Source organism: Schistocerca nitens, chromosome 3 (assembly GCF_023898315.1).
Source record: "Schistocerca nitens isolate TAMUIC-IGC-003100 chromosome 3, iqSchNite1.1, whole genome shotgun sequence".
In the NCBI taxonomy this organism is placed as follows: Eukaryota; Metazoa; Arthropoda; class Insecta; order Orthoptera; family Acrididae; genus Schistocerca; species Schistocerca nitens.
Window position 1 is genome coordinate 823,276,325 of NC_064616.1, and position 20,951 is coordinate 823,297,275.

The 20,951-nt window shown below is 42.3% G+C and overlaps 1 protein-coding gene across 1 annotated transcript in view; it reads right to left on the reverse strand.

Moving 5' to 3' along the window:
- LOC126248843 (facilitated trehalose transporter Tret1-like) overlaps positions 1–20,951 on the reverse strand; it is a 197,760-nt gene that overhangs the window by 54,690 nt on the left and 122,119 nt on the right. Inside the window, exon 4 of the mRNA XM_049950265.1 lies at positions 5,973–6,158. Coding sequence (XP_049806222.1) covers positions 5,973–6,158 — 186 coding nt within the window. The remainder of the gene's footprint in view (positions 1–5,972; positions 6,159–20,951) is intronic.

Consider the following 20,951-nt stretch of genomic DNA (forward strand, 5'->3'; position numbering starts at 1 on the left):
TAGGAGGAAAGTGTGTGCACTTTCCTCATCCAGTTATGTTGATGTTTCCAAAGCTTTCTGCTAGCTGACATTACTTTCACACACAGTTACTCACTTTATTTTGATTTTTCTCCCTTTTTGCTATTGTGGCTTTGTACACTGTTCATGATTCTAGGCTACCACATTTAGATTACTCTTGTTTTTTTCATCGACCACTTGGTCTTTTTGGCCAACTGCCATTGCATCAGAAAACGACTCGTGGTTTTCCCACACCTTCGTAGAGCGTTACTACAGTGGTGACGAGGCTAGACTCTTGTCGTAATGATACCGGTAGATCAAAAGTTTTTGGAGTATAGGCAACATCAAATGACGCAGCAAGAACAGCAGCAGGAGCAGATGTGGCTGCAGCAACTACTGCAGCAGGAGCAGCTCAACCAAAAGGCAGTGCTGGTTTGCAACGTGAGCATGCAGCCAGTGAGATGAGAACCTGTGGGGTGGCCTTCACCCAAACCCCCAATGTTCTCTGTGTTTGATGACTGTATACAGGGTGTTACAAAAAGGTACGGCCACACTTTCAGGAAACATTCCTCACACACAAATAAAGAAAAGATGTTATGTGGACATGTGTCCGGAAACACTTAATTTCCATGTTAGAACTCATTTTAGTTTCGTCAGTATATACTGTACTTCCTCGATTCACCGCCAGTTGGCCCAATTGAAGGAAGGTAATGTTGACTTCGGTGCTTGTGTTGACATGCGACTCATTTCTCTACAGTACTAGCATCAAGCACATCAGTACGTAGCATCAACAGGTTAGTGTTCATCACGAACTTGGTTTTGCAGTCAGTGTAATGTTTACAGATGCGGAGTTGGCAGATGCCCATTTGATGAATGGATTAGCACGGGGCAATAGCCGTGGCGCGGTACGTTTGTATCGAGACAGATTTCCAGAACGAAGGTGTCCGGACAGGAAGACGTTCGAAGCAATTGATCGGCGTCGTAGGGAGCACGGAACATTCCAGCCTATGACTCGCGACTGGGGAAGACCTAGAACGACGAGGACACCTGCAATGGACGAGGCAATTCTTCGTGCAGTTGACGATAACCCTAACGTCAGCGTCAGAGAAGTTGCTGCTGTACAAGGTAACGTTGACCACGTCACTGTATGGAGAGTGCTACGGGAGAACCAGTTGTTTCCGTAGCATGTACAGCGTGTGCAGGCACTATCAGCAGCTGATTGGCCTCCACGGGTACACTTCTGCGAATGGTTCATCCAACAATGTGTCAATCCTCATTTCAGTGCAAATGTTCTCTTTACGGATGAGGCTTCATTCCAACGTGATCAAATTGTAAATTTTCACAATCAACATGTGTGGGCTGACGAGAATCGGCACGCAATTGTGCAATCACGTCATCAACACAGATTTTCTGTGAACGTTTGGGCAAGCATTGTTGGTGATGTCTTGATTGGGCCCCATGTTCTTCCACCTACGTTCAATGGAGCACGTTATCATGATTTCATACGGAATACTCTACCTGTGCTGCTAGAACATGTGCCTTTACAAGTACGACACGACATGTGGTTCATGCACGATGGAGCTCCTGCACACTTCAGTCGAAGTGTTCATACGCTTCTCAACAACAGATTCGGTGACCGATGGATTGGTAGAGGCGGACCAATTCCATGGCCTCCACGCTCTCCTGACCTCAACCCTCTTGACTTTCATTTATGGGTGCATTTGAAAGCTCTTGTCTACGCAACCCCGGTACCAAATGTAGAGACTCTTCGTGCTCGTATTGTGGACGGCTGTGATACAACACGCCATTCTCCAGGGCTGCATCAGCGCATCAGGGATTCCATGCGACGGAGGGTGGATGCATGTATCCTCGCTAGCGGAGGACATTTTGAACATTTCGTGTAACAAAGTGTTTGAAGTCACGCTGGTACGTTCTGTTGCTGTGTGTTTCCATTCCATGATTAATGTGATTTGAAGAGAAGTAATAAAATGAGGTCTAACATGGAAAGTAAGCGTTTCCGGACACATGTCCACATAACATATTTTCTTTCTTTGTGTGTGAGGAATGTTTCCTGAGCCGGCCGTAGGTGGCCGAGCGGTTCTAGGCGCTTCAGTCTGGAACCGCGCGACCGCTAGGGTCGCAGGTTCGAATCCTGCCTCGGGCATGGATGTGTGTGATGTCTTTAGGTTAGTTAGGTTTAAGTAGTTCTAAGTTCTAAGGGACTGATGACCTGAGATGTTAAGTCCCATAGTGCTCAGAGCCATTTGAGCCATTTTGAATGTTTCCTGAAAGTTTGGCCGTACGTTTTTGTAACACCCTGTAGAGAGGTGGCAAAGCTGCCTCCATAGATTTATGTTGTGCTGCAAGATCAGAAACATATCGGATCCCAGAGTCCAAAGCAATTTGTTTTTTTTGCAGCAGGAATAGTTTGTAGGAGATCGCGCAAAAGCCGTGTCCGTGCACTGGCCCTGAAGCATTAGAAATTAACGAACTGTGCCCTTTGCTGAGTGAGCATTTCTGGCAGCAAATGCGTGTTGTGGCAGCGAGATACCAGTTTAAGCCATGTAGGAAGCACAGGGACCAATTTTATGGATCCTGGATAGCAGACTTGCAAGGTCTTCCCCAGAAATGCAAGTCTGAATGTACTAATTGCAATATCTCATATTCTAATTTGTTGCGTAGAGACGTAGTTGTAAGATTAGCTATGGGCAACTGAGTTCAGACTAGAGCTTTGGAATCATCCTCAAATTTGTCCCTCAGATGACAATCAAGGTGCAACTACTGAGTCAGAAAACTTTTCTTGCTCCCAAATAGATTTTAGTGGACATAGTAAACAGATGCAGCCTAGACAGGTGTCTAGAAATAGCTAATGTTCCTTAGATAATAAGAGAAATTCCCCCAGCGAGTCGGACATTTCACCTGGAAAGATGTATACATAAACAGGTTGTCTCAAACCTTTTGGGTCAAACTAAAACAGGTGTTTGAGACAGGGAACCAATGGTTGGAAATGTGTATTTATTGTGTGACAGACGTACACAATGTACACCACATAACAACATCATAGCTCACAGTAACTGTTCAAAGTGAAGACCAGCAGTGTCAGTGCACGAATGGCAATGGCGCATGAAGTTCTGCTGCACTCTCTCAAAGATACCTGGCGTCTGTTGTACCAGGACACAGGTAACTTGGACCCTAGAAAGCTGGTCTTTATCCATTTCTGTGGGGGGTTTCATACCCCAACATCTTGATGTAACCCCAGAGGAAAAAGTCCAGAATTATGAGAATTGGTGATCACACTGGCCATGGGACAGGGCCTCCCATTCCAATCCAACAATGAGGACTATGTTGTGCAGGTGCTCATGGACATTAACAGTGGAGTGGTCTGGTGCACCATCATGTTGAAACAACATCCTTTCACAGAAAACAAGGGGTACAGTCTCCAAGAACTCTGGTGGCACATTTCAGTGGAATACTACGTAACATGGCCCAGTGAAATTTGGAGGCAGCAAACAAGGTTCTATTATGTGGGCTTTGACAATGCTCGCCCATATGTTGACAGAGAATTGTTACTGGTGGCCACAAATATGGGTGGCACGAGGATTGTCCTCACTCCAGACATGGCTGTGGTAGCTGTTGGAAACACCACCACTGGTGAATGAGACCTCATCTGAGGACAATACAAACTGTATGAAATTTGGCACTAAAACACTGTTGTGGATAATCCATCGACAGACGTGAACATGGGCAAGTCCATTATAGGGATGTTTTTGTCGTGTAACCAAACAAGGAGTGCCTTTCATGAAAAACACGACCATACCATAACGCCACCGTTTTCGAATTTTACTGTTGGCACTACACACGCTGGCAGACGACGTTCACCGCGCATTCGCCATACCCACACCCTGCCATCGGATCGCCACATTTGGGTACCGTGATTCGTCACTTCACACAACGTTTCTCCACTGTTCAATCGTCCAGTGTTTATGCTCCTTACACCAAGCGAGGCGACGTTTGGCATTTACCGGCGTGATGTGTGGCTTATGAGCAGCCGCTCGGCCACGAAATCCAAGTTTTCTCATCTCCCGCCTAACTGTCATAGTACTTGCAGTGGATCCTGATGCAGTTTGAAATTCCTGCGTGATGGTCTGGATAGATATCTGCCTATTACACATTACGAGCCTCTTCAACTGTCGGCGGTTCTGTCAGTCAACAGACGAGGTCGGCCTGTACGCGTTTGTGCTGTACGCGTCCCTTCACGTTTCCACTTCGCTATCACAGCGGAAACAGTGGACCAAGGGATGTTCAGGAGTGTGGAAATATCGCGTACACCCAATCACTTGACCACGTTCAAAGTCCGTGAGTTCCGGGGAGCGCCCCATTCTGCTCTCTCACGATGTCTAATGACTACTGAGGTCGCTGATATGGAGTAACTGGCAATAGGTGGCAGCACAATGCACCTAATATGAATAACGTATGGTTTTGGGGGTGTCCGGATACTTTTGATCACATAGTGTGTATCTGTATGTATAACTGTATGCTCATTCAGCAGTCAAGTATGATAACTCATACGTAACGTTATATGTTAGCCTATCTGTTTCTCTTATTTACATGTTAAGACAAAGTACTTGTGCACTGAACAATAATTAGTAAAAATTTGACTCGTTCTAAATCCAGAGATATATTCTCATATGGATCTATAGAACTCTAAATAAATAAATAAAGTAAAAGTGCTGAACGGGGACTGGAATCTGTAACCTTGTCTTTTGTCAGTCTATTTTGGGGGTGTTTAAAATCTGCTCAAACTACTATGGCGTGTATCGTGATCGTATGTGCTACTAAAATGATGTTGTTTCTGCAGGATGAGTCTGCTGGTCCATAGAAGACTAATAACAACAACTTTTTATACGTTTATTGGGTATTCTCAGCCACATTATTTCCCATGCAGTGTGAATTTCTACTTTAGTTGACTTAGTTTTCTGTCGTCTTGCACTAGTACGCTACCTATCATCTGATATGATCTGTCTTTTCGGTAAATACTCACGTTTACCCTCTAGATATCACTATTATCAATTTATGGTTTTCGGGCGCTCAGTTAAATAAATTGGTGATGCACTCCTGAGTCCTTCAATGGGACCCCACAGGTTTCATCCTTATGGTCCAAGACAAGGAGTCAAAACCAAGATTTCCATAGAATCGCCAACGTAGTTGCCTCAGGACTTGCACTCGGTACAAACCTAAAGATCGAGTCAGACTATGAGCTTCGTCGAAGCGCCAAAAGCATGGCCAGTTAGTTTAACCTTGTTTGACAATCGTCAAGATGAACCACTTACAACTTCAGAACCGAGCGGCTCTCAGTTTGTGGCTAGTTACATCCTGTGCCTTGAATTACTGTTTGGATAGCCTCTTCAGTATGTTAAATGAGTCCCCAGCGCATGCAGTCAATGTAAACGGTATTTCTTCGTATCCATTGTCACCACTGCACTAAGGTAACTACAGTCCCCGTCAGCACTGGATTTAATATGACATGGGATGTTACAGGCTTTCCAACGAAACTAATGCGTCACATTGGCTCAGATTCAGTGCACATGGTATCTTATTCCGTCACTCACAATTTCGTGTTACTCCAAATTTCGCAGCATTCGAGCATACTTGAGGAATGCACTTAGCTAAATTGTAAAATCGTGTACTTAGGACAAACTTTTTGTGACAAGCTGAGCTGAAAATTATACCAGGATAGTGGCTTTTTAATTACGCTATAAAAGGATACCATATTTTTGAGAATAGATAATTTTCCACATAAGCTCAAGACTGTCAGAGATGTTGCAAGTATCTGTATTACAGAAAAAATTAATGTTTGTATTCACTTAATGTTTACGCCAGAGCATATATGATATTGAGACACATGTACTTATGAAAGTCATAAATCCTAAAGACTCTAGCAGGATTCTCAGTAATAATAATGAAAAAACACTTACCTCCTGATATTCCAGTCAGTATACGTCCAATAAATATAGGTAGGAAACTTTGTCCAACAGCGACTAATATCCATCCAGCCGCACATGGGATAGCAGCCATTTTTATCGCGTTCAGTCGTCCATATGCTTCCATGAGGATACCTCCAAGTAATGCTCCAATCGGTACGACAAGAACTAAGACACTTGCTAAAAATGTTAAATAATATTTAGTGCACAAGCCAGAATAAATATCAATAAGCTCAAATAATGTTTATGTGTAAAGGAAATCTTTCATATATAACTGCTTGCGAGTAAATAATTCTCATATAGATACTAATAAGAAGATAATTAAGTATAATAAAGCTACATCTCTTTTTAGAACATCGTGAATCAATAAAAGGCCTAGAAATTAGATATTCCGTGACACTAGTAGTAACTGATAAATATTCTGGCAATAAACCCATCTAGACATAAAAAGAAATGGTATTATAAGTATATGGTTGTCTGAACTCGAATCTAGTACTCCTCTGTTCACAGAAAAAACCTCACCACAGAATAAATCCAGCATTCTTTTCGATCCAAACATTATTGTACAGATTACCATATGATGGAGAACTCTCGAGGGTGTACAATGAGTAGAAACTGAAAGTGCATATACCGAATTGCTTTGTAATGTATAGTGTTGGCTATTAAAATTGCAGCACCATTAAAACGGGATGCAACAAAAGTCAAATTGGCATGAAATGTGCCACATGTTTCGACAGGCAAATTATTAGCATTTCAGCACAACCACACAGATTAGGCAGGAGCAACATCACCTAAATTTTGTAAATAAGGAACTATTAAACAGCAAATTCCGATTTCAGAAACCAGATTTGAACCTCGGTTTTTTTGTGAGAAGTTCTCATGTACTCGTACTAAGGAGTGTGGAGAAATTGTACCCTGTCTCATTCTGTGATGCCGCTGCTCTCATTGGTCGGTATCCCGTGACTGACTTGGGAATATGGTCTCGGTGCGTTCAAGAGGGCCATGCTGAACGCCATGCAAGATCTTAAAGACCCCAAGCGACTAGTGCCTGAGAGGATACATACAAAGATTCAGGAAACGTGCTTGTTTGCAGCAAGACAAGTATCCATGTGGACAGTACAATAACGTCTGCGGCACCACGGACTATTTCCATGGCGACCATTGCTATGGCTTCCCTCGATGAAGCAATGGAGAGAGGCCTGCCGACAGTAGTGTGCCCATCGACAATGCTTAACACTGGAGTAGCACCACATTGTCTTTTCACGTGAGTCACGATTCTGCATCGTGACAGACTTATCTATGTATGGCGGCTCCTAGGAGAATTAACGTTGCCACACTGAATTTTTCATCATCATACTGTTTGAGCACCTGGCATGATGGTATGGGGATGGCACTGAGTACACAGAACGATCATCCCTGGTCTGCATAGGCAGTAATTTTGACAGTAGGTGTTACATTGATGACATGTTAAGACCGGTGGCTGTATCCTATCTTGGAGGACTCTGCAAAGTTATCTTTCAACAAGATAACGCAAGATCGTATGTTACCTGTGCTGTCCTGACTTACCTCTATACAGAGCGTGTTCGGCCGTCAGTATGGTAGCACCTACTCCAAATGTCTTACCCACTGAAAACATGTGAGCATGGATTGCGGAGAGACTAATACTCCGCCGGCCGCTGTGGCCGAGCGGTTCTAGGCGCTTCAGTCCGGAACGGCGCTGCTGCTACGGTCGCAGGTTCTAATCCTGCCTCGGGCATGGATGTGTGTGATGTCCTTAGGTTAGTTAGGTTTAAATAATTCTAAGTCTAGGGGGCTGATGACCTCAGATGTTAAGTCCCGTAGTGCTTAGAGCCATTTGAACCATTTGAACTAATACTCCACCACTCACAAACCACTACGATTGATTAGATGAAGTGGCATGTAGTGACATAACCATATCGCACATCTAAGACCAGTTTGACTTGATGTCCAGCCGGAATAGAGTCACTGTTCTGCCAGGGGTCGCAGCTCTGTATATTAAATTTCGCATCCTGTATACCTTGAATCACATATCATGTGTTCTTTCTACTATATGCATACAATAAGTACAATTTCGTTATTTGTTGTGCTTTCTGGTGTTGCAATTTTAACAGCCAGTAATGTACAGGGTGGTTAGACGTGTAAATAAACTTTCGTTTCTTAAGCCAGGGTAGACTGAAAACCATTTACCTTATGGGTATACAACTTTGTAGTAATGTGCGCTGCGCTGCAGGATTTGCGTTGTTAGTAGTGTTATGCGATGGATTGCTGTTAAGCAGTTTTTATGTAATGCCTTGCCGTTACTAGAACGGCGACGTAAGGTTGAAGCACATTTGCAGACAGTACACATGGATTTTGACAAGACGAACAGGGCTTTATTCGTAAATTTCGTATCAAAACAACAACAATAGTTCTGCTACACATCGCGATTATCGACTCATTAAAGAAATACTGATAGGTCCTATTTCCGCACCGGGGTTGAATAAGATCATTCGGAAGTTAGAATTAACTTGCGATTTTGGAATTCTTCTTGGGAAACACAGACGCCCAGTTGCCGGATAAACTATTGAAGAAGTTACTGTCGCCATGGGTGAGAATTCTAGAAGCAGTGTGCCATATTTAAGTAGCACCCGATCTGCGTCACGACAGCTGAATATCCCACGGTCCACCGTTCTAAAAGCGCCGCAAACAGTTGTGCACTTTGAGGCTGTCTTGGATGCAGGTGGTCGTCATATTGAGTAACATTTGTAAACTAGAATATAAATATGGTACACAGTTAACAAATGTTAATGCCGCGCGGGATTAGCCGAGCTGTCTCAGGCGCTGCAGTCATGGACTGTGCGGCAGGTCCTGGCGGAGGTTCGAGTCCTCCCTCGGGCATGGGTGTGTGTGTTTGTCCTTAATGTAGTGTGTAAGCTTAGGGACTGATGACCTTAGCAGTTAAGTCCCATAAGATTTTACACACATTTGAACATTTTTGAACAAATTTTAACCTCTTATGTAGAAATGAAAATGAGTTTGCTTCAATGGTTCCTTCGCAATTTCTCTTCTGCGTGTACTTATGTTTCTACAAACGTTTCGTTGCCCCACAATCACTCGTTTTACCAGGGGGCCGTCTCTGGTACCGAAAGTTTAATTATAACTAACCTTTACATTAGATAAACTTTTATATTCTTTAAAGTGAAAGTTAGGGAAAGGAGCAATTACATGTAACTTAAAGTTAATTACAGGTCCAATAAACCAATCCTTTCAAATTTAGAAGCAATTACAGTGGACCTATAATTACTATCCAACGGCCTTTCCGCAGTGGTTACACTGGTTCCCATTGGGTCATCAAAGTTACGCACTGTCGGGCTTGGCTAGCACTCGAGTGGGTGACCATCTGGGCCTGCCGAGAGCTGTTGGCAATTGGTACGCACTCAGTCCTTGTGAGACCAATTGAAGAGCTACACTATGCGATCAAAAGCATCCGGACACCTAGCTGAAAATGTCCCACAAGTTTGTGGCGCCCTCCATCGGTAATGACGGAATTCAGTATCGCGTTGGCCCAACCTTAACCCTGATGAGAGCTACCACTCTCGCAGGCATACGTTCAATCAGGTGCTGGAAGGTTTCTTGGGGAATGGTAGCCCATTCTTCACGGAGTGCTGCACTGAGGAGAGGTATCGATGTCGGTCGGTGAGGCCTGGCACGAAGTCGGCGTTCCAAAACTTCCCAAAGGTGTTCTATAGGATTCAGGTCAGAACTCTGTGCAGACCAGACCATTACAGGCACGTTATTGTCGATCCAAAGGCCTTGCAATATGAACAGGTGCTCGATCGTGTTGAAAGATGCAATCGTCATCCCCGAATTGCTCTTCAACAATGGGAAGCAAGAAGGTGCTTCAAACATCAATGTAGGCCTGTGCTGTGATAGTGCCACGCAAAACAATAAGGGGTGCAAGCCCCCTCCATGAAAAACAAGATCACACCATAACACAAGCGCCTCCGAATTTTACTGATGGCACTACACACGCTGGCAGATGACGTTCACCGGCCATTCGCCATACCCACACCCTGCCATCTGCTTGCCACATTGTGTACCGTGATTTGTCACCCCCAATCAACGTTTTTCCACTGTTCAGTCGTCCAATGTTTGCCCTCCTTACACTAAGCTAAGCGTCATTTGGCACTTACTGTCGTGATGTATGGCTTATGAGCAGCCCTCGACCATGAAATCCAAGTTTTCTCATCTCCCGCCTAACTTTCATAGTACTTGCAGTGAATCTTGATGCAGTTTGGTATTCCTGTGTGATGGTCTGGATAGATGTCTGCTTATTACACATTACGACCCACTTCAACTGTCGGCGGTCTCTGTAAGTCAACAGACGAGGTCGGCCTGTACGCGTTTGTGCTGTACGCGTCCCTTCACGTTTCCACTTCACTATCGCATTGGAAACAGTGGACTTAGCGATGTTTAAGAGTGTGGAAATCTCGCGTACAGACGTATGACACAAGTGACACCTAATCACCTGACCACGTTCGAAGTCTGTGAGTTCCGGGGAGCGCCCCATTCTGCTCTTTCACTATGTCTAATGACTACTGAGGTCGCTGATGTGGAGTACCTGGCAGTAGGTGGCAGCACAATGCACCTCATATGAAAAACGTATGTTTTTGGAGATGTCAGGATATATTTGATCTCATAGCGAATCTGATTGACAAGTAGTGGCTCCAGTCTCGAACACTGACATCAGCCTGGAGAACAGTGTGCTGACCACATGCCCCTCCATATCCGCATCCAGTGACGCCTATTGGCCGAGGATGACACATCGGTCGGTCGGTTCCCTTGGGTCTTCCGAGGTCTGTTCGGATGGAGTTTAGTTTTAGTTTCTATAATTACTAACACTTCATGTTATTTGCAACCTGTCCTTTCCGTTTTTGTTATTCCCGGTCCTTCACAGTCATTCAGAAGGGTCATCCTGTACCTCTGAAAATGAAAAAAAAAAAAGTTTCGTCACATAAGTATTAATCTATTTTCAAAATCTGTAATACAGAATTCAACCGCGTAAAGATTACTGTTTGTGTATTTCACAGCACTATGTGGAATCTGGGCATGTGCTTTCTACATGTAATGAACTACACCTCGCAGTGAGCGTTTGTAATTTACACGATCAAGTTTATTTACTGACTCTACTGAGAGACAGTAATAGTTATAGTGATGGAAACTGATTTAGAATACTGAAAGTGATCTGAACAGCAACTGCCATATCAGGGAGATCTCAGAGCCTGAGACACTGCCGCTCCTTCAGACGGCTCCACATATCGCGTATCAGCAGTACAACGATGGGCCACCAGAGAGGACGAATGTACAAGTCTTCTTTGGTTACCAATGCTTCCCTGGCTTTCATATCCACCTGACATGTAGCAGAGATGCACTGAGTGATCAAAATCTTCTGCAATCCTAATCATTTGTCATGCACCTAGTCTATGGTATAAAACTCACTTCAGTCACCTGTCTCTTCTGTGTTGCAATCATCGATAGCCTTTGTAAGATACGGTGTGACAGCACATACTGAGGCTGAAATACAGTATCGTCAGTGGAGACAAACTGTCGTACACATCCTATCTGTTCTACCCATTTTAGTAAACCGTAGTTTTTCAGTAAAGAAATTCTTAACATAACATTGAATTTTCTTGATAACCTGTTGGTGTTTCTGCAGATCTGTTTATCAGTGCAAGACTACGCAGTGTGCACAGTTTTCAAGAGGCGAACTATCACAGGATTTTGTGTGTCTGTTAACGCTGGATTTTGTGTGTTTTTGCTCGAAAACATCGCATTTCTTCGAAGTCGACAGGCTCTGCTGTTTGTTTTTAGTCCCAATGGGGTAAGTGATGCGACAATTTCATTGCCAAGAAAAGAAAAAAAATTACAGTTATACGAAACTTCAAAGAAGTGTTCCGGCATTCGCCTTAAGAGATTTAGGGGAAACATGGAGAACTTATTCCTGGATAGCTGAATAGGGCTTTGAACCACAGTCATTCAGAATACGAGTGAAATTAAGCGAAACAACGCATTAAAATTATTACGTCTGTGCTGCAATAGTGTTTGATCGCAAAGAATGGCAGTATAAGGGGCAAGAAGGCTGAAGGGTGTAATCTAACATGTCTTCACAGACATCAGGCTTACGGCTTTCAGATTACCAGGTCACAAGTTGTCAAACAGTGAACATGTTGCTGTTGTTGTGCTGCAGTAGAAATGCCGGTACATCCACGCCGTATTTTCGTATCTCCTGTGTGAGATACGAAAAAGTATACTATTGATATAAGAAATCCAAGCAGATATATTTAAATCTAGCATCAACCGCATTATTTGAGATGTAGATTCTCAGACAGTGACAATAAGGATAATTTTGCACAAACTTTTCGACAGATACGAAAACTTTTCTAAAGTGGGGTTCAGATATTTCCTTGATGAATAATTTATTTTTCACTAAGGTATAGATCACAGGGATGTAAACTACATTTAAAATATGAATAAAGGACATGAAGAAACAATAACGTTGTGCTTCAGAGAAAAGTTTGTTTAGATACAGTTCAATACTGTGATCTCGCAAATACGTTTCATTCTACATGCGGTAAACAGTCTATATTAGGGCTGACAGATCATGTGTGTGCATAAACTGATGACGGAAAAGTTCATGCATTGATGTAGAGAAAAGGACGCGCCAACATGATGCTAATGTTTATCTGCAAAGATACACGGGTTCAGAAAGTAATCCTTGCAGTACTACCCTGAAGCAGAAGGTAGAGAACAGAAATGTGTATATGCAAAAGACGTAACTGAGAACGAGTTCGGTCGTCGTTGGGATGGTAATGATGTTAGTGGAAGTACTGTGAGGAGTGAAATAAAATCGCTGTGTCTACAGGGATTCCATGCAGATCCGTATGGGGGGCTACTTTACCTCCAGAATATTTTACCCAAGAGGATGGTATCATCTTTAAAACATACAACAGAGCTGCAGGCCCTCGCTAAACAGAACGACTGTAGTTTCCCCTTGGGCATCTGTGCTAGCGTCTTTTTCTGTTTATGGGTGATAAATTAGCAAACCTATTATGAAAAAGTTTATCATTTAATTTCTTCTGTCAAATGAGAAACAAACTTCAAGACCTGAAGAGAAGCTGTGTACAACTACCTCTAAACTGGAGAACGAACTGAGATAGTAAAAGGTAAGTATGGTATCCAAGAAAGCCGTGGATATGTTCATTTACATGTTTAAATTCACGGGGAATCGAAAAATTTGCCAATGAACTGTTTAATAACAGTACGTAGATCGCACGTTGTGGCTTCCACGACCATCACATTCAACATTGGCGGTTCTCCAGGCCTTCTTTGTCAATGAGCACAGTCCCAACAGATGAAATACACTACCTGGTCAAAAGTATCCACCGGTTGGTGGATGTTACTATAGGTTGTGTCCACTCTTCGCCTTTATGACGACTTGAACTGTGCTGGAAATAGTTTCAGTAAGGTGTCTGAATGTCTACGGAGGAACAGCAGCCGAGTCCTCAAGATCCGAAACCAGAGACGGTAGTGATGTTGGACGTTGGTTCTGCAGCGAAGTTGACATGGTAACTTATCCTAAACGTTTTCCATTGGGTTCAGCTCGGGACTCTGGACAGACCAATCCATTTCAGGAATGTAGTTGTCCACAAAACATTGCCTCACAGATGCTGCTTTATGAAGGGATGTATTATCATGTTGGTGCATTTTCTTAAGAGCAATAAAGGGGTCACGTCCTAACCACGAAAAACACCCCCGTAACATAACACCAGGTCTTTACCTCACTGTTGCCACTACACAAGATGGGCAGCAAGGTACCCCAGGCATTCGCCAAACCCATTCGCTTCCATCGGACTGTCACAGGGTATAGTGTGATTCATCACTCCAAATCACTTGCTTCCAGTGATCCACTGTACAGTGGCGTCGCTCTTTACACAACCACAACTGTCGCTTAATACTGAGTATAAAAATTTGTGACTCATTACGAGGTGCTCGGTCATTGTAATCCGCTCCTTGAATAGATCTGAGGTAATTTCCAAGAATGATTGTCTATTGAAGTTGCGGGGTCCAAACGATACATACCGAACGTGCTATTGTAAATCGATCATGCGACTCTGGTGGCGGACATTATGATCAATTATTTGTGATTGTCACTTTTATCTGTTTTCCGTCGTTCCCTTAGCTGCTCTAAGTTACATACCTCTGCGAATTAATGGCAAAAATTGAATTGTTCCTGTAGCGTACACATCACGGCCTTTCACATGACGACAACACCAACGACGAGTAAGATAAGTCATCTCCTTTATAATTACAAGTATTTTTATAACGGTCTTCTTTATTTATTTATTTATTTATTTATTTATTGTTCCGTGGGACCAAATTAAGGAGAAATCTCCATGGTCATGGAACGAGTCAATACATGAAATTATAACACGATATTAGAAACAGATAAAATGAAATATAGAAAAAAAAACATATTCAGGTGACAAGTCTTAAGTTTAAATGAAGACAATCAACAATGTAACACTGGAATTTGCTTAATTTTTTAGCTCTTCCAGGAGCTCCTCGACAGAATAGAAGGAGTGAGCCATGAGGAAACTCTTCAGTTTAGACTTAAAAGAGTTTGGGCTACTGCTAAGATTTTTGAGTTCTTGTGGTAGCTTATTGAAAATGGATGCAGCAGAATACTGCACTCCTTTCTGCACAAGAGTCAAGGAACTGCATTCTACATGCAGATTTGATTTCTGCCTAGTATTAACTGAGTGAAAGCTGCTAACTCTTGGGAATAAGCTAATATTGCTAACAACAAACGACATTAAAGAAAATATATACTGTGAGGGCAATGTCAGAATTCCCAGATTTTTGAATAGGGGTCGACAAGAGGTTCTCGAACTTACACCACATATAGCTCGAACAGCCCGTTTTTGAGCCAAAAATACCCTTTTTGAATCAGAAGAATTACCCCAAAAAATAATACCATACGACATAAGCGTATGAAAATATGCGAAGTAGACTACTTTTCGTGTTGAAGTGTCACTTATTTCAGATACTGTTCTAATGGTAAATAAAGCAGCATTTAGTTTCTGAACAAGATCCTGAACATGGGCTTTCCACAACAGCTTACTATCTATCCGTACGCCTAGGAACTTGAACTGTTCCGTCTCGCTTATAACATGCCCATTCTGTCTGATTAAAATGTCAGTTCTTGTTGAATTGTGAGTTAGAAACTGTAAAAACTGAGTCTTACTGTGATTTAGCATCAAATTATTTTCCACAAGCCACGAACTTATTTCATGAACTAAATTATTTGTTACTGTTTCAATATTACACACAAGATCCTTCACTATCAAGCTGGTGTCATCAGCAAACAGAAATATTTTTGAATCACCTGTAATACTAGAAGGCATATCATTTATATAAATAAGAAACAGCAGTGGCCCCAGCACCGACCCTTGGGGAACGCCCCACTTAACAGTTCCCCATTGGGACTGAACATCACTACCACTCTCAATATTGCGGAGAATTACCCTCTGCTTTCTGTTCTTAAAGTAAGAGGCGAACCAATTGTAAGCTACTCCCCTTACTCCATAATGGTCCAACTTCTGCAGTAATATTTTGTGGTCAACACAGTCAAAAGCCTTCGTTAAATCAAAGAAAACACCTAGCGTTCGCAACCTTTTATTTAATCCGTCGAAAACCTCACAGAGAAAAGAGAATATAGCATTTTCAGTTGTTAAACCATTTCTAAAACCAAACTGAACATTTGACAGCAAATTATGTGAATTTAAATGCTCCAGTAACCTTGTATATACAACCTTCTCGATAACTTTAGCAAACACCGATGGCATAGAAATAGGTCTAAAATTGTCAACATTATCAATGTCTCCCTTTTTATAAAGTGGCTTCACTACCGAGTATTTTAATCGATCAGGAAACCGACCACTCCTAAAGGAAAAGTTACAGATATGGCTAAGTACTGGGCTAACATACATAGAACAATACTTCAGTATTCTGCTAGATACCCCGTCATATCCATGAGAGTTCTTGGTCTTTAGTGATTTAATTATTAACTCAATCTCCCTCTTGTCAGTATCATGGAGGAGCATTTCAGGAAACAGTCTCGGAACACTTTTTTCTAAGAGCGCTATATGATTCCCTGTTGGAATTAGGTTTCTATTTAGTTCACCTGCTATATTCAGAAAGTGATTATTAAATACTGTACATATATGCGACTTATCAGTAACACGGACATTCCCACTACGCACTGATTCTATATCCTCGACCTGTCTCTGCAGACCAGCAACTTCCTTTACGACTGACCATATGGTTTTAATTTTATCCTGAGACTTAGCTATTCTATCTGCATACCACGTACTTTTTGCCTTCCTAATAACATTTTTAAGCACCTTACAATACTGTTTGTAATGGGCTGCTGCATTTAGATTTTGACTGTTTCTAACGTTTTGATATAATTGCCACTTTGTTCTACAAGATATTCTTATCCCTCTAGTCAGCCACCCAGGCTGCCTGTTTGTGCTAGTACCCTGTTTTAAACGTTGTAACGGAAAGCAACTTTCAAAGAGCATGAGAAAGGTCTTTAGAAAAGCATTATATTTATCGTTTACTGTCTCAGCGCTATAAACATCTTGCCACTCTTGTTCCTTTATAAGGTTTACAAAGGTCTCTACAGCAACCGGATCAGCTTTCCTGAACAGCTGATGACTATATTTAACACGAGTTGCAGCATAAAAATCTTTTAAAGTTAAAATTTGCGCATCATGATCTGAAAGGCCATTCACCTTTTTTCTAACAGAATGCCCTTCTAGTAATGAGGAATGAACAAAAATGTTGTCTATGGTTGTTCTACTGTTCCCTTGCACTCTCGTTGGAAAGAATACGGTTTGCATAAGATTATATGAATTAAAGAGGTCTACCAGCATCCTCTTCCTTGCACAATCACTTATACAATTAATATTGAAGTCACCACATATAACTAACTTTTTGTATTTCCTATAAAGTGAACCAAGAACCTCCTCTAGCTTTAGCAAAAATGCTGTGAAATCGGAGTCTGGGGATCTATAAATAACAACAGTTACAAGTTTAACTCCGTTAAATTTAACCACACCTGCACAACATTCAAACACCTTTTCAGTGCAGTACTTTGAAACATCAATTGACTCAAATGCGATGCCGTTTTTCACATACATGGCTACACCCCCACACCGCAAAGAGCTCCTCGAAAAGCAGCCAGCCAACCTGTATCCTGGTAAAGGAAGCCTCTGAATTATCTCCTTATTTAAGAAGTGTTCAGATATACCAATAATTTCAGAGTCAACATCTATAAGCAGTTCACTAACTTTATCCCTAATACCTTGTATATTTTGATGAAATATACTAATTCCCTCATTACTCGGATACCTAAGCTTTGTCAAAAGTGATTCCCTTGTTAGAGAGACTTCCCTTAAGCAGGAATACCTATCAGCTGACTTCAATCTAAAAAAGGTGCAGCTCTAACACACACTACTGCAGGAATTTTCCCATGAGTGATCCCACCAACCCCACCTATGCTGTCACCTATAAGCTTTGCCAACCGCCCCTTCCCATACCTGTTGAGGTGCAGGCCGTGTCTAGTGAAACCCGTCCTGCTGATAGACTCCACCGACACCACTGAAATGTGACCCATGCTTTCTGTCATCAGCGCACCCCCAAGTCTCATGTTATTACGCCTGATGGCTGTATTAAGATGAGGCCGATCGTGACGCTGAAACAGTTCCACGAAATGCACATTCGTGTTGCCAGTCTGAGTGGCTATCTTTTCCAGGTCACCATCTATGTTATACTCCCCATCCCTACCAATACTATTACCAGCCCCACCCACAATCACTACCTGATCCTCTTTAGTAAAATCCCTACATAACCCCCCTATGTTAACAGTCACCTGAGCCAACCCTGCATTAGGCTTCACAATGCTGGTGACCTGGTACTCACTTCCCAGCACTTCCTGCAACTGCTGGCCTACACCTCTGCCATGTGAACTACCTAACAGCAGAACCTTCTTTCTCTTCGACTTTGCAACTGTTCTAGGCACAGTAACTACTGAGGTCTGCTGCATACTTCCTACATCTACAGCTACTAGAGATTCCTCTCCACTAGACTCTGACAGTTGGTCATATCTATTGTAAACACCAATAGTAAAACTATCTGAAAATCTTCTTCTCCTAGCAGATCTCTTGCCAACAGCCAGCTCCCATTCCCCAACCCCCTTCTCCCTCCTCATCCTATCTAGCTCCTCCTGTGCGTTTTTCAACTGCACCTGAAGGGCACAGATCTTACGCTCCTGCTCCTCTATCAGTTTACTCTTGCTACATAACCTGCAGTTCCAGGAGAGGATCTCACCAGAATGCCCACTGGCTTCCCCACTGCATTCCCCCCAGTGAAAATACTTCGAACAAGTGTCACACCGCAATCCACTACTCACGAACCTACGGCAAAGCCCACACTTCTCACTCATGGTAAAATTTTACTTTTTCTAAGTTCCGCTACTACAATAAGAAGATGCTAAAAACCTGACTACAATAATCACAAACTTACTCTACAAGGGAAGTAACTACTATTATTAACAGTATTAATAAACAACAAATGTGAATATAACAAAAGACTAATACAGAAAGAGAATCAAACGTCTAATCACACAGTAACGAGCTGTAAACAGTTCCCAAAAGGTTCTTCTGAAGTTATTTCACCAGAAAACACCACGAACACCGGTTGAAGACTACTAAAGTTCCTAAATAAATCACTATGCACAAACAATTAATTAGTACTTAGCTTTCGATGCGCCGCTACAGCTGCAACTGGTCAGCGCGGAATGTAAACACAGGCAAGAGGTTAAGTTGCTCGATACGCTTTGTAATATGCATAGCTGGTAGTGGCCTTTTTGAAAAGAATAAATCTTTAAATTCCAAAAGTAATTTTTCCAGCTGTTTCCTACTGCTTCCCTCTAGGTGCTTCATTTTGCAGTGCTTCATTGCTGCAGTGACCACTGTAAACATACTCATAACGCCCGCCACCAGAGTCGCGTGATCGATTTAGGATCGCACGTTCGATAAGTATCGTTTGGACCCCGCGACTTCGATAGGCAATCGTTCTTGTAAATTACCAGATCTGATGTGAAGTTCTTCCCTGGTCTGTTACTATTGTTTCAGGCACTCCAAACTTCAGTATCCAGGGTGTCGAAAACGCTGTTTTGTGTCGATCCTGCGCTGCAACTTCTATCTGGTGATTACCACTCTTCAAATCCATTGCTGAAAAATATTTGCATTGCCCTAAATGATCTAAGGTTTCTGTGATGTTTGGCAAAGGGTAGGCATCCGTTATGGTTTTGGCATTTAGATATCTGTAATCAAAGCAAAACTTATATAGTCGTGTTTCATCCGTTGATTTTTTTTAGCATGACGACTATTTCTGTCCCCATTCACTATTACTTTCTTCAATTATTTCATCTTTCAGCTGTTGATCGAAAAATTCCTCCAAAATTGACTGCAAGTACCTAGGTATTTTGTATCGTTTCAGTAGACTGGTGATTCATTTCCTGCTGGTATGCGATGCTTTGTAATATGCATAGCTGGTAGTGGCCTTTTTGAAAAGAATAAATCTTTAAATTCCAAAAGTAATTTTTCCAGCTGTTTCCTACTGCTTCCCTCTAGGTGCTTCATTTTTCTTTGTAACGCAGTTTCAATGATGTCCGGCAATTGTCCGTGGCTGAAACTCTCGTGTCCCTTTCTTCTTCCTCCAGGATATTCATATTAGCGAGTAACAACCCCTTTGCGCAAAAATTATCTATAAAACTAGGAATCTTCTTTTCACCCTTTATTTCTTATATGCGCATAATACCTCTTGTAAATAAGCAATCCAGCTGATCTAATGCTGCATTCTCTTCTAACGGTTCTTACACACACAAAATACCTACCAGCAAGCTAGATTCAACACTGATACAAAGCGAATCGTGCAAATCAAGTATTAGTATTTGACTGTTCGTGGTTTAATCGGTTCGTCTTTCACGACAGACTCCCAGACGCCTCTCACGACATCGCTACACTGGCAATGGCTTCACCTAACTGAAACATTTTCCATCAAGTTCCACCCTGTGTTGCCGAAGATCGATTGTGGCACGATGCTGATATAAGAAATCTAATTCCAGAATCCTGTATCCCCTCACTCACCCTCGGTGATCTATGTTTAAGTTGAACCATATCCAGGCAAAACACTACGTCCACCAACCCCAACCGTGTGACGTCTTTATCCCCCACTATACGCAATCTGTACCATGGTAGGTCCCATTGTTTACGTCTCACCAGATCATATTGTCGACCGACAAATGCGTCCCTGTGTCCAATAGTATCTTACAAACCTTTTTTTCCTAATATTCCTCCTATTGCAAAATCCAAATCTGCATAAGATTTCGTAGCATCCAACCTTACTGCGGATGACCATAGGTGAACTTGAGGTTCCCATTGGCGTTTAACACCATTCTTCCCCGGTTCTCTGCCTCTAAAATTATTATTTCCTCTAACTTTTTTGTCATGACCCTGGGGCTGGCGACAATGCCTCTTTACATGTCCTGTTCTTCCACGCCTGGAAACATTTTATACTAGCTGCAAACACTCTCCATTCACCCTGCATTCCAATCTAGAAATCTACTTCCTCAAAGTTTATAGCTAACCGCATTGCGTGCACAAATCCGTCAGATCCCCTGTCCGTACACGTCTTGACACTTCCGCATGCAATCCTCTTAAAAAAGCATTGAGCGCCATCTGCTTAGCTTCTTGGAAAATAATTCCATTGACTTTAGCCTCATGTCCTAATTCATAGGTACATCCATTAATTTTCCTTATTCTATACGTAAATTGTTGCACAGTT